Raw genomic sequence first — 13912 nt, forward strand, 5'->3', positions numbered from 1 at the left:
ACAGTTGACCATATTCTTTTTATTTTCTTTGCTTGACATTTAGTGAAGGGGCTGATTGATGAGTGATGAAGGAAGGAAGAGCTAGGAAGGCAGCAGGCACATAAGAAACAATTAGAAAAGAAAATGTACAAACTGGGGAGATGGTATTTGCATAAATAAGAGTTTTTTGCCTCAAAGTGTGTTAGAGAGTACAGGCGGTCAGTGCTGGAGCACAAGCCAACCCAAGAGTCTCTGGGTTTCTTTCTTGAACTCTTTCAGTGGAAAGATTCAGCAGAAAAGAGACTGGACTTTGAGCCAGAAGACCTAGGTTTCAAAACTGATCTAAAAACTTGAACAAGTCCCCTAATCTCCTCAAGTCTCAAGTTTTTATTTTTTAAAAAATATAGACAAAGTACTGTTTTACTTACTTCTTAGGTTACATTGAACTATGTGTGAAATATATTTCAATCTTAAGTATAAAAATTTGAAAACTATAAAGCCCAAAATAAGTATCAATAGCCATCACTATTCTTAGGATTTATAGTAAAACACAAGTCCTTCTTACTGAAAAGGAGAAAAAATAAGATTAGAAAGATAAATGCTAAATTCAGAATATTTTCATGGCAAGTTTTAAGCCATATTGGTAAAATAGCCTGCAATGAATCACAACAGAGAATACATCTACTAAGAGGGCAAGTGAAAAGCAAATTTCCTTTTAATTATTTCAGTGTCTCAATGTGTAAAAGTCTTGGAGACAGAAATATTGATCCCAGTGGAGGAGGAAGGGAGCAACGGAGAAAGGAAAGACCTTTTTGATAAGTCAGGTTTTAAAAAAACAACAGTTCGGGTTGATAAGAGCAATTCTTACAGTTTTAAGAGAAAATTTAGAAATTCAGAAATGCGGGGATATGTTTGTAAAAATACAAGCCCATCTTCTTGACATAAATATTGCTTATATTTTGTTGTCTATCCTTCTAGTCTTTTTTCTATGTACCATGGACATGTATTTTAAAAATAATATCTGGGTCATTATCTATACCATGTTTTGAAGCTTGCTTTTTTTCATGAATATACTATTTTGAGTTTATTTTCTTATACTTAAACAAATAGACAATTTCAATCATCAGAGGGACCTGTGGGTGCCTATGTGAAAGCCAAATTTGGCATGCCCTATATTTCTTATTTTATTGGGCCATCCTGCACTAACCTCTCTACCAGAATGATGCAAAGAACACAAGACTCTCTGTTTGAAAACATGCACAGCTTTTCAAGGATTGAAAATTAAACCATAAAAAGTTTACTGGGAAAAAAAAACCTTTAAAAAGCTCCTTAAAAACTCACACCATAATTGCTCCCCACCAAGCGTGGGCACTTGCTAGCTGCAAGTAGTGGCACTGTGACAAATGTAGCAAAACTGAAAGCGGGCTATACTAAGAAAAAGAAAAAGTCTTCCACTGGCCATCTGTGAAAATAAGGCATGTGGCCATTAAATGCAGAGGCTGTAAATATACACAAACTCCATGAAGCAAATGGCAAAAAAGGACTAAACTTCAAGCTCAAACAAATCAAAATGTTTAATGCATAGTTACCACTGCTGGACGAAAACAGCTCTGATCTTTGCAGTCTGCAAACTCGGCATGTATTTCAATTAAATACCCCCAAAAAGAGAAGAAAGAAAAAGAAAGAAATGAAAAGACACAGGAAAAAAAACACGTCTGGAACAAAAGGCTATAGACAGCCTATACTCAATTTCTAGAAACAAACAGCCCCTTTAACTTGCACCAGCCTGTTGAGAATGTCGATCGGAATTATTGAAAGGCTGACATATAGAGTGATGGATGGGTGATGACATAATACCTATTCGCCTTTTTGTCATGGTCTTTGAAAACTGGCTGCTCTGTGCTGATAATATTCACTAAGGGGTTTTCTTTTCCCCTCCTGTCCCATAAGAAGTGTTCCCTCGCTAAAATACTCAGAATTAAGAAGGTTTTATGAATGAAAAACAAAAGAAAAGAAAACCTAAGTATTAAATGCCAGCTTGCACACAAAATGCTGGTCTGGATTTTCTAATATTCAGTCGCCTACAAATCAGTTACCTGTCCGTTTTCTATAAATTTTCAAACACAATGACTCCAATAATAAAAAGTCAAGTATCGCACTTGAGATTTTGTATATCTTTTAATTAAAGTGAGTAAACAAATAATTATATGTAAATGAAGAGATTAAAACATAATATATACTCACATTTATAAGGAGATAATATTAATCATGTGCTATTTTAATTTGCTGCTCAACAAATAATAACCAGGGGATTTAAAAGATTGGAAAAAAGTATTTTTTAACACAGACAGTCACACACAATGCATGCACACCTCTACTAAAAGTTCAAGCTTTTGTCACACTCTTGCAATGATCTTATTTTCTCCTGAAGGATTTACCTAACATGCCAATCTTCTTCATAAAGTTTTTCTCTAGCCATTTGAAATATCTAGTTTCTAATTTGACTTTGATTCATTTTATGTAATGGCAAAAATGTACAAAAGCTATCGACAAATAATTGTATCTTTCAATGAACTAAAATCAATGGCTTGAGTTCTTTCATATTCACTTATCCAAAGCAAAAGCTGTAATTCACAATTCTTCACATGCTTTCTCCTTATCTAAGGGAAAGAGCACGTGTTTAGATAAGGCTGAACTAGATAAACAGGGTCAGTTTCTGAAGAGTTAACATGTCTGGCCCCATCCATCAGATGGCCAGCAAAGCATCAGGAAAAATTGATGGATGTAAAATTATTACAGGGCTGCCATCTGATACACTTACTGCCGTTTTAAACTAATGCTGGGACTGACACACTTTTTTTTTATTATTAAAAATCCACATTAAGTCCACATTGGTCACTGTCATTTCATGTTTGGCACTCTGCTAAAGGGAAAGAAAGTGGTTGACAATGGCAGAATAAGAAACTGAATTTAGCAAAGAGAAAGTCACTTTTTCTTCCTGAATATGCCTGCCTTCACGTGGGTAGAGAGTTGTAGGTACAACATTCATTTTGTGAGAAAAAAACAAGAGAAACACAGAGTTTCAGCCTGATTTCATTAAGCTGATGAACTAATGAGGCCATCTTTCTTTTTCTGAGAAAAATTAATCACTATTTGTTTAAACTACTGTATTTTACAGCTCCTGATACATGCAGCAAATACATTTGTAACAGATACTACAGCTAGGTTAATTACATTTGTGGTGAGGGAAATAAGCTGGGAAACTTTGGGTGCATTCCTCATGCCAATTGAATGCATTGGGTGCCTATTGTATGAGATTGAGGCATAAACTGAGGTTTTTATGACCTGTAAGGTATGTTTTCAAGCATGAGTTCAAGAACTAGAGTATCACAGTAACTTATATGGTCAAAGCTGTGCCATCGGGGTGTTAATGAAGCACTGTGGTGTTTTCTGTTTTGTGTTTTTTCAAAACAGAAGCAGAAGGGTCTCTTTTCTGATTCCTCCTAGCAGAGAAACTTACTTATTCATCCATAACATTAATCTGTGACAGTGCTGTAGGGTAAAAGATAACATTATTTTAATACACAATCAGACTATAATTAACCAGAGATGACAATTATAAATAACACTGTGTTCCAGAGTTTACAAAAAAACTGACACACAGTTCTTCGGTATGTTGAAACACTTCCAAGAAGCGTAAAGAAAAGAGAATCTTTTAGAAGTCTCCTCAATTAAAATGTTTCAGTAAAAATGACTTTCATTATGTCTTGGTACCTATCACTGAAAAACATCATTCCCTATCTTCACACCTCTAGTTGTTTTCACTGTCCAAATACAGCTTTTTGAATTAAGACCTTCTAGTTGGGACAAACATATGGGCTCTTTGAAATATGGAGAACTGTTCCTGTGTGTAAGACTGGTGTGTACTTAAGACAATATCTTTCTACCACAGGATTCTAGTAATCTGGATCTGGAGTCATGATACCACTTTTTAGACTGATAGAAAGCATCAGGTTGCATTTCATTTATTTTCCCTATCTTTTCTCCTAACGCCTTTCTATCTTTCTCCTTTCTCTTCCTCCCTTCTTATATTTCATATGCTTCTGAGGTTAGGGATTGTGGTGGTTTGAAGCTATGAACCCCAGAAAGGCATGTTCTTAAATTTAATCCATTCCTGTGGGCATGGATTCCTGTAGGTAAGGAGGACCTTTTGACAAGGCTATTTCATTTGAGGCATGGATCTTAACCCTCCTACTGGAGTCCTTTATAAATAGAATGCATGCAGAATACAGAGAGAGAGAGACAGAGAACCATGGCAGCAAGAGCAGAAAGCAACAAAACTTGGAAGAGAGAGGAGAAGGGAGAGACCAGCAGATGCCACTGTGTGCCTTGCCATGTGGTATTGGAGCCAAGGATTGCTAGCAGCCAATCTTCAGGAAGAAAGCATCACCCTGATGATGCCTTGATTTGGATATTTTTCTCAGCCTCAAAACTGTAAGCTAATAAATTCCCATTGTTAAGACTATCCATTTCACAGTGTCTGCTTTCAGCAGCCTAGCAAACTAAAACAGGGAGTTAGGAGTATTGTTTTAGAATGAACAATGTTTTTTTAGGGTTCAAATCATATGAAAAAATGATAGTGGAGAACACAAGAGGAAATTATCATACATGCTGCTTATCTTTAAAAATTGTAAGGCAAAATGTCAAACCAATTACGGCCTACCTATAATTTGGTCATGTTAAAGCTGGATGATTATAAAAAATCTATTAAAGAGGTAGGTATTAGGAAAATAACAACAGAAAAGGCATAATGATGTTGCCTTTCATGGAAGAAAAAGCACCCACATTTGTCAACACATGTATACAACTGACCTGATATGCCCACCAATTTGGGGTCTTCATTCAGTTCCAATAGGTGGGTTCATGTGTATAAATATGCAATGATTAACAGTTAAAACAATAATTGATCTGAAAGGTAAGCTCCATAAAGGCAGAGGTCATATCTTTTTGTTCCATCCAAACATAGTAAACACAGTCCCTATACATAATAGGTGGTAATGTTAAATGAGCTAGTAATTAAAAGATATAAATTTGACTTATGTCATTCCCATGAATTTCACATAGATCAATCATTAACTGTAGAAGTAATACCCAAGCTAATTCAATAAGAAAAGGCAGCCATACCAATACTTGTTTAAAAGAGAGCTTCAAAGTTTCAATTTTATTCTTAGAAGTCAGGGGTAACACCAGGGATAAAGTAATTCAGATCCTTCTGCTGAGAAGGGTTATTTACATATTATAAGAGATTGTCATCCTATTACTACAACTATGAACCTGCTTCATTTTCATATTTTAAGATCTTCACTTAAATCCCTATAAAATATAAGATTGTAACTGAAAATAAAACTCAACTACATCGGTCGGCACGGTGAAGAGAATTGGGAAGGTTAATCATCTTGAGAATGGAGGCATCTTAATTTACCAACAGGTTTTGGCAGTATAACTTCAAAAATAGTCTTTAAAAAGCTATTGTAATTCTACAAGAGAGAAAATAAATGAAAATTCAAAGTAATAACTTTCAACAAAGGCAACTCTCACTCTTGCAACCTAAATGGGAGGTGCTAATCAGAGAGGTTGTCAAGGTAGAGCAAGAAGTGGAAATCAAGTCCCCAATAATGGACAAGTATGGAATCAAGTGAATGCAGATGGTTCCACTCCTGTTACCTAATCAGAAGGCTGTGCAGAATCACTGGAGCCGGCATAAAGTCATGTGTTAGAACAACAGCTGATCTGTATTAGGGAAGATTAACTCACAGTGCCATGGTGGAGGGCCCGGGATTATTTTATGTACTTCCATCGCCTTACAAGCCGTCAGCACAATTACTGCCTCCGATGTGAATGACTGATCTGTAACCACAGCTAAACAGTATGCTGTTTAGGGGCCTAGGAGCTTCATGAAGATGAATTTCCATACCATCAAAGTGCTTTAATGGGCTCCCTGATCCAACCACAAGGCCTGTTTTGCAAGTATATGGAACTCAGGATGAAGGCTCCCTGTCCAAAAGGATTTGGTCGGTTGTCACTTGATAATTCCCAGCCAGCACAGGGGAGGAGAGGGGGGAGATAGGTAGAGTTGTCTTTGCTTTGGAGGATTAAAGAAAAAAAAGGTACAGATGCTTGCTGAATGCAACCAACTGCTATATCCACAGCTGAATTCAATGCGCTTAACAAATAACAGCAATTTAGTTATGCTTGCGAGGAATAGCTTGAGTCACTTTGCATTAGCAACTGGCTGAGTGTTAAACTCATTTCTACGTGGGGAGCAGAGAAAAGGAATTTCTGTTCAAGTATTCTTTCAAGAATGTTTAAATATTTGAATATAAATTCCTTCTTAGATCTGTCACTTTGCTTTTCCCCTTCCCTTCCGGAGCTTAGCTAAAAAAACTTGTGTGCCCTTCTACTTGCACCCATGATGTTCTTAGCTTGAAAGACTGCAAGGGATGTATACTAATACATGCTTTTCTCTCCCCTCCAGAGACAGAACTGAATTAAAATGATTTTTCCAACCTCATGTTAGGACTAGAGGGAAAGTACAGTAGTGACAAGATGCACCTTTACATTTCACCTGCACCATGCAGATAGCTAGCTTCTTACAAATCACAGATCAGATTCTATTTAAAACCCAGGAAAAGAGAAAGCTATCCAGAATGGCAATCTGCTCATTCTGGACAATATTGTTTGACTCATAAACTTCTCAGGATAAATAACTTTCAAGTTATTGCTTAGTAGTTATTTTTTTCTCTTATCAACTCTTTCTATAGGATTGTGAAAAAGGGGATTGAATAACATTTTAAGATTTAAATAAAAAAATAATCAATTGTTGCTCTAAGAAGCACATATATCTGAGAATTCTATAATAGCAATTGATTTTTTAAATAATATACATGTATACTTAGACAAAGAATTTGACATTATTATATATCAGATGAATTCAGAAGTTTCACTGACCGTAGATATAATAATGATGTCAATGTTTTGAAATGTACTTTTTTTTTAGGATAAAGTCAAATTTTCCACTTATGCAGTTACCTAAACCTTGACAGTGCTTTGCACTGGAAATGCATTCTGACAACCTTGGGAGCCTAAATACCTAAGAATATGAGCATGGATATCATCCAAGCTTAGGCTGATTAAAGAAGATTCAGCATTTTCAAATCCAGCTTATCCCCAAATACTAGTTAAGCATCCCCATAAAGCAAACTTTCACTCAGACCTAGATATTTGAAATGTCATTTCATTTTAATACAAATTGATGGCATTAAAGGGGATATTAATTGTCAATAGATTTGGAGATGGATACGAGGGAATCATGACACTTTCTGTTTCCAGATGGTTTTGATTAGGGTGGGCATGAGTAATTCTGTATTGATGAAGGGAAAAAAAGGAGAAGGAGAACCGTAATCTTGAGGTTGGTGAGAGAAGACGAAAAGAGAAAAAGAAAAAGCATTCAGGCAATTTATTTTTCAAAAGTCAGTTATTTTATAAACTAACCTTTTCTGCCCTGCAGTTATTGAGACCTAAACTATTCACAACAGCAACCTTGCCATCAAGCACCTGTTGTTCCCGCCGAAGTTGCTCCTTCATCTGCCGAGCTTCTTGGATTGCCTTAGTGACAGCATCATGGTCATTTAAATAGCCTGAAAACGTGACAGAGCAAAGGATATGCTTTACATAAGTGCATGGATAAGTTAATCTTTAACCATAAAAATCACTTCTCTTTTGGGTACTGGCTAGTGTTCTGGCACATAATATTTTCTCAGTGGAATCTGTCTAAAATAAATGAATGAATAATTGATGATAATTGATTCACTTAGTCATATATGAACATGGTGCCAAACATCTGTAACAGAAATATAATACTTAAGTGAAATATGAATGTCTCAAAAAAATCAATTATGTGGCTTAGGAAGTTTAAAATATCGTAATTTTTAAATGAACATTATCATCTAAATATTTTTTAGTGCGTAAATAAAAACTATATGACTTTTTTTCATGCAAGAAATATGTGAACGTTGCTATAGGATCTAGGTATTGATAATTACCACTCCAATCACTAACTCTTTCATACTACTAGAAAGATCATTTTAGAATTTGTGTATAACACTATTAGCTTTGTTATCTAAAGAAGGAATAAATCATCATTAACTGACTGAAAGAAGAACATCTTTCCCCCATATCCATTTATGATGATATAAACCACGGGTGGCAGTGGTTTGCTATGGATATAAACTTAGAATGGCTAAGATGTTAAATTTCAAGCACAGAATGTAACCAAGCACCTGTAATTGTTTGATAAGAAATTGTGGCTACTGATAACTATGGTCACACTTAATTCACACTCTTAATAAGATGGTCAAATGTCCAGCTTCTGTCTGCAGCTCCACAATTGAGAGTTAGTAAAAACCACTGCCAAATTATTTCTTCTACAGAATAATAAGTATAGGAGCAAAACTAATTTTTAATGATTTTAAATTTAACACTGGTCATTTCTATATTTGATGTACATTACTTTAATATCTGCTTTATGTCAGGGTAGAATACCAACAGGACGAGACCGTTTTGTAAATATTTAAAGGAAAGCTAATATCTATCATCTTTTTCTCTCCCTATCTTTTAACTAGGGCATAAAATGAATCTGTAATATGAAATTGCCCAGAAAAGGGACTTGTTTGTGACATGAGGCTAAATCTAACCAGATCCATTGGTGAATTGTGACAGATGGAGGGACTGTGAGACAGAAGGCAGGCACTAATCACACATAAAATGACCGGCTTGCCTCAACATGTTCCATGGATTCCAGCAAACTTTACACCCTAATCCATTTTTAGAACAAAAAACATCTGGGCCATAAATCCTCTAATCTGCCAAAACACGCTATTAAATCCCATGATTTGTTGAAAAACACTAAGATTAAAGAAAGGAAATATAAAATGGCTAACTGCCGTGTTAGGAAAGTGTTATTAGTACTCTTTCTTTGTCTCAATTATGACTGTTCTGGTACTAAAGAGCCTTGTCTAATCATGTCAGATTACACATCCTCGTATTGCTAGACTCTTCTATCTGATCTGCTGATTGCCAAAAAACAGAGACTACTTTCTTGCTGCTTAAAACATTTCTATTGAAGAAACTGACGTCAGATTAGTACAGTGCTTCAATGTTGGAAAGTTTCTAAGTGAACTGCTCCTTTTCCCCTTTGCTAAGCACAGACTAGACTGGTTCTCTGATCTCTGAGGCAGAAAGATGAGTTCCAGCATTGGGGATAAAAAGGGGAACCCTGAGAACTACTATATACTTTGCCTTTAAGAGCTAAACTCATTGGAACCTAGTAGAAGAATAAAACTGATTCTTGCATCTATAGAAGCAAGAGAAATGCTCATTATAAATACACAATAAATTGGGAATTACTTAGACCTAAGAGGAAATAACTTTACAGTTGTTACTTACTACAGAAATCGTGGTTTTAGCCTTATTATGCTCAACATCCTGACTTGGTTTTCCTGAACAACTTTCTTATTCTTTAACTTATTTCATTGATGAACAATACTACTCCAAAAAGAAATGCAGCTCTTATCTGAGACTGATGATCTCAGTATATGTCCATTTAGTAAGACCTTAAGAGGATCAGCCTTACTTTCCTACTCTCTAACCCCTGTTTTTCTACAAGCTGGCATCACGCTTTTTCTGTAGTCTATTTAGCTTCTATGTAATCTATTCAGTTTCTCCAGAGTACAAATACATTTGGAAAGGTTTGGCACATGGCATTGAATGAAAGCATAAATTCTTTATGCTTTTTAGTGACTGCCAAGATAACATTGTGAAGGAAAAATGATTACTATAGATGCAAGAGGAATGCAAATTATTATGGAGGTGAATAACTGACAAACCTGTGTTCTGTAATGGCTGGCTCCAATTTGAGGTGTATTTCTTGGTGTGTGAGTAAAAATAAGTGTTCACTTTAAAAACTAAACATTTTTGCTTTCATAGACTCTTGGGTTTTAATTTAAATGCCATATGAAATTCTAACATTTTTGTCTGATGTATTAAATTATAAAGTCACTAATAAATCACAGTAGTGGATCTTCTTAGGATTGTTTGCAGGTTCTCTGTATTTTCTTCTCATCGTAGTCACCTAATCCCCAGTTGCTCTGCCTCAGATTTTGGAAAGGCCAGTAAGTGTGAACGTTCACATTTCAGCTTCCCAATCCTACCCCATGCAAGTTTTAAATCTATTTGCAATTAAGCCTAACTTTCCCTCCTGTTTCATCAGCAAAAATGTGCCCCTATTTTTATTCAAGGCAAATCTCTAAACCTATGCTCTTCATTTCTACAACTCTTTATCAATTATCCTCTTTCTCATTTGCATCATCTACCTGAATTTTCTCAGCATCGCCACCATTTCAAGCATTTATGGTTCTCTCTTCTCATAAAACAAGCAAATAAAATCCCTCCCTCAACTGTGCTGCCCTCTGTTTCAGCCCATCTCTCTCTTTATTTTCTAAGTCAGGCTTCTCAAAGATGTTCTCTATCATAGCTTCCTCATCCACTAAAATCTTGTTTCTAATTCCCTCAGCCTTTTAGTGTCAAATCTAAGTTACATTTTTCATTCTTTGCAGAATGATGGTACTGACCTCTCCCCCTCTGTGGAAGCTCCCTCTCCCCTTGTTTCTTGTCATAGCACTCTAGATCTTCTTTACTCTATGATTCCTCCAACTTAATCTCCTTGCTGGAGATGCTTTCTTTACCTGCACCTTAGGTTATGGAGCCACAATTCAATCCTCAGAAAAAGCATGGGGTTGAGAATTAGACAAGTCTAAATTAGGATCCTAGATTTGCCACGTTCTAACAAACATACATGGTATAAATTTTGTAACTCGAGTCTCTCTTTTCTCATTGATTAAATGGGGATAATACTTGATAACACAAATGTGAAGACTGAATGGGTTAATATAGTCTCTTAGCATAATAAATGGCCTATGAAAGCTATCCAATAACTGTCAATTTATTTACAAAGTGGCATAGTGAAATAGATAAAATTTGGACATGGAATACAGAAGGATCTGGGTTTCTACTTCCTGGAAAGTGTGAAATGTGACAAATTATGGTTTCTATAAGCCTCAATTTTCCTCAACTGTAAAATGAGAGTAAGGTTGATGAGATAATTAAATGAGATAACACATGTGAAGGTGTTAGTCCTTGGTACCTTAGGGGTAGTGAAATATAATAATCCTCTCTTTATTTTCTTTCATTTTCCCTGCATGCTCACCCACAGCACTCTTGTTGAATGGCTTTGAAGCCAGTGATGAGATCCACAAGGGTAGTCATTTCTTGGGTGACAATGAGGTTCAATGAAATGGGATCCATCCCATCAGAGTTCCAAAGCGATTTAAAAAAAAAAAAAGGTCAGAACACACTTTACGTTTTGATTCTATATTCAGGTAGCAATGTCATCTAAAGGCAGGATCAGATTGGAGGGTTATGAGTTTAGGAGAATTTTAGCAAGCCTCAATTTTAAAAGGAAAGCAAGTGGGTAAAAGCCAATATGGTTTCTAGTTACCAATGAGATTAGATTTGGGAAAACAGGTTAGGAATCATTAACAAAAGAAATCTGTGAGATTGTGAAAGCTTGTTAAATTCACCAAATTTGATATTTTTCTGAGCCTCTACTTAGTCATTATCAACAACACACTTAAAATAAGAAGTAGGCTCCTTTTATATATTTTTCAGGGGAAGAAAAGAGGGGTCTAACTTCTTAGTCCCATCATAGAGGGTACAAAATTCAGAGAAAAAGTAAGAATGACTTCTACTACAGAAGAGGGGGGAAAAGCTGCTGAAAGGAAGAAAAAAAAACAGGAAACCTCCCTTGGCCTAAAACCTGTTCCTAAGACACTATGGGTGTTCCCAAATGCTGTAAAACATTCATTGCCTACTTCAAATCTTTTCTGATTTACAGGTACATATATCTGTCTACTCAGTTTCTCTACTTGAATGTCCCATGAGTACCTGAAATGTAGTATGTCTAGCACAGAATTTATCATCTTCCCACTACTTCAATCTGTTTTGCTTTCTACATTTCATATCCCTTTCCACAAGCCATCCGGTCTCTTGAGAGCCATCTGAGATATCTCCTTCTCCTTCACCCTATTCATACAAAAGTCAACTGAGTCCTGACAGGTATGATTCTTCCTTAGCTCACAAATTTGCTTCTCCTCTAGCCCTGTGGCCCCTGATTTCATTAAAGCTACTTCATATCTCACTTGGGCTATTGCTATAACCTCCTAACTGGTTTCCCTATCTTTAGCCTTACACTGCTCAAATCCATCTCCTAATCTGCTTCCAGATAAAACATTCCCAAACACTCTAAATATATATATATATATTTGTATCATGTCATTTTCCCTGATTAAACACTCAACTCTTGGTAACTGAGTGCTTAAAGGACAATACCATAAAATGATTATCTTAATATTCAGTGAGAAAAGTAATTCCATATTCAAGTAAGTGTGGGAAATGTTAAATTAAAATTAAACGGGTTTCTTCATTGTGTGAATTCTCAAAATCTTTAGTATGTTAATGTGCACTGAGAATCTTCAAGAGAGAATAGTAGTATGCAGCCTTTCCCAAATATATTGAAGCAAGTAACTCTTTAGTGTTCCCTCAAAACGTTATTCTGGGATAAATTACAAACACTTTAACATAGACTAAAATTCTTTTTGTAATATCAACTCTGCGCTTCCTGGGATTCTCTCAGGAGTCCTTCACTAAAGCTGCACTGAACTACTTCCTGACCCAAAGACAGGCCTCTTCTCTGCCTCTTCCCTGCCCCCTAAGCTGTTCTCTGTCACTGAAATACTTCCTCTTTCTTGTGCGTGTGGGTATTTATTTAAAAGTCACCCCTTCTGTGAGGACTTCCCTGGCCCACCCCAGTATGTGCCTTGGCAAGATAAGTGCTTCCCATTTATATGCGCTTTTGGAACCATGTAAATGCCTTTTATTATCCCATTGCACATTTTTCTAAGTTCGTTTTTTTTTTTTTTTCTTTTTCTCTTTTCAATCAGTGGTTTATTCCTTTGGCCCATGGCAACATCTGTTGAAGGAATAAATGCATATTTCTAAATTGAAAATATCTACTATTACAATTGGTAGGTCATTGATTATATCTGTCTTCATATCATCGAAACCTTATACCACATGACACATATTTATTAAAATACATGGACTTAATGCTTGCTGTTTGGCCAAAACAAATCCTTATTTACTACATATTTATTCTAATTGGACTTTTCAGCTATAAGTAAAAAAATAAGGACATATCTGTTTCAAGTGATTTTCAACGAATATTAATTTTCCTTCTATTTTTAAGGTCATTTATCATCATCAAATTTTTGGCACTCTGATATGTAGCCATTTCTTCATCTGTGGAAGCTCATGAGAATTAACTAGAAAATAAATGTGAAAGCAATTTGTAAACTGTAAAGGGCTATGCAAATGTTAATCGCCAGATGTCAGTTAATATCCTTAATTTTCCAATAATACAATGGTTTTATATGAAATTATTACAATATCTGTGACTGCCTCATAGATTTTCTTATTAGAAACATAAAATAATGAAACTTCAAGGTACTATAATCCTTCATGTTTTAATAATTTCACTTATCAAGTTATAGGCCTAAAAGTTCCACATTAATGAACTTGAAAATACTTTCTTCTATCTTATAGAATCAATATGCATCTACTCCATTTGCTCAGGTAAAGTTTTACCTTTCACATATTAATGAATGGTTATAATAATATGTTCCAAAAAATTGTTACATCAGAGACTGTGGGCACCTTAAAGCCTCAGTCCAAGACCTTCCTGTGTTTATCCTCCAGATTT

The 13912-nt window shown here is 35.5% G+C and overlaps 1 protein-coding gene across 29 annotated transcripts in view; it reads right to left on the reverse strand.

Annotated features, from left to right (window-relative positions):
- Positions 1–13912, reverse strand: part of SOX5 (SRY-box transcription factor 5) — a 1211684-nt gene that overhangs the window by 25802 nt on the left and 1171970 nt on the right. For 28 of the 29 annotated variants that reach the window (XM_077170313.1, XM_077170300.1, XM_077170296.1 and 25 more), the window contains one exon: positions 7531–7676. In XM_077170313.1, coding sequence (XP_077026428.1) covers positions 7531–7676 — 146 coding nt within the window. The remainder of the gene's footprint in view (positions 1–7530; positions 7677–13912) is intronic. The other variant, XM_077170289.1, reaches the window with a different exon arrangement.

Source organism: Tamandua tetradactyla, chromosome 7 (assembly GCF_023851605.1).
Source record: "Tamandua tetradactyla isolate mTamTet1 chromosome 7, mTamTet1.pri, whole genome shotgun sequence".
NCBI classification, from domain to species: domain Eukaryota; kingdom Metazoa; phylum Chordata; class Mammalia; order Pilosa; family Myrmecophagidae; genus Tamandua; species Tamandua tetradactyla.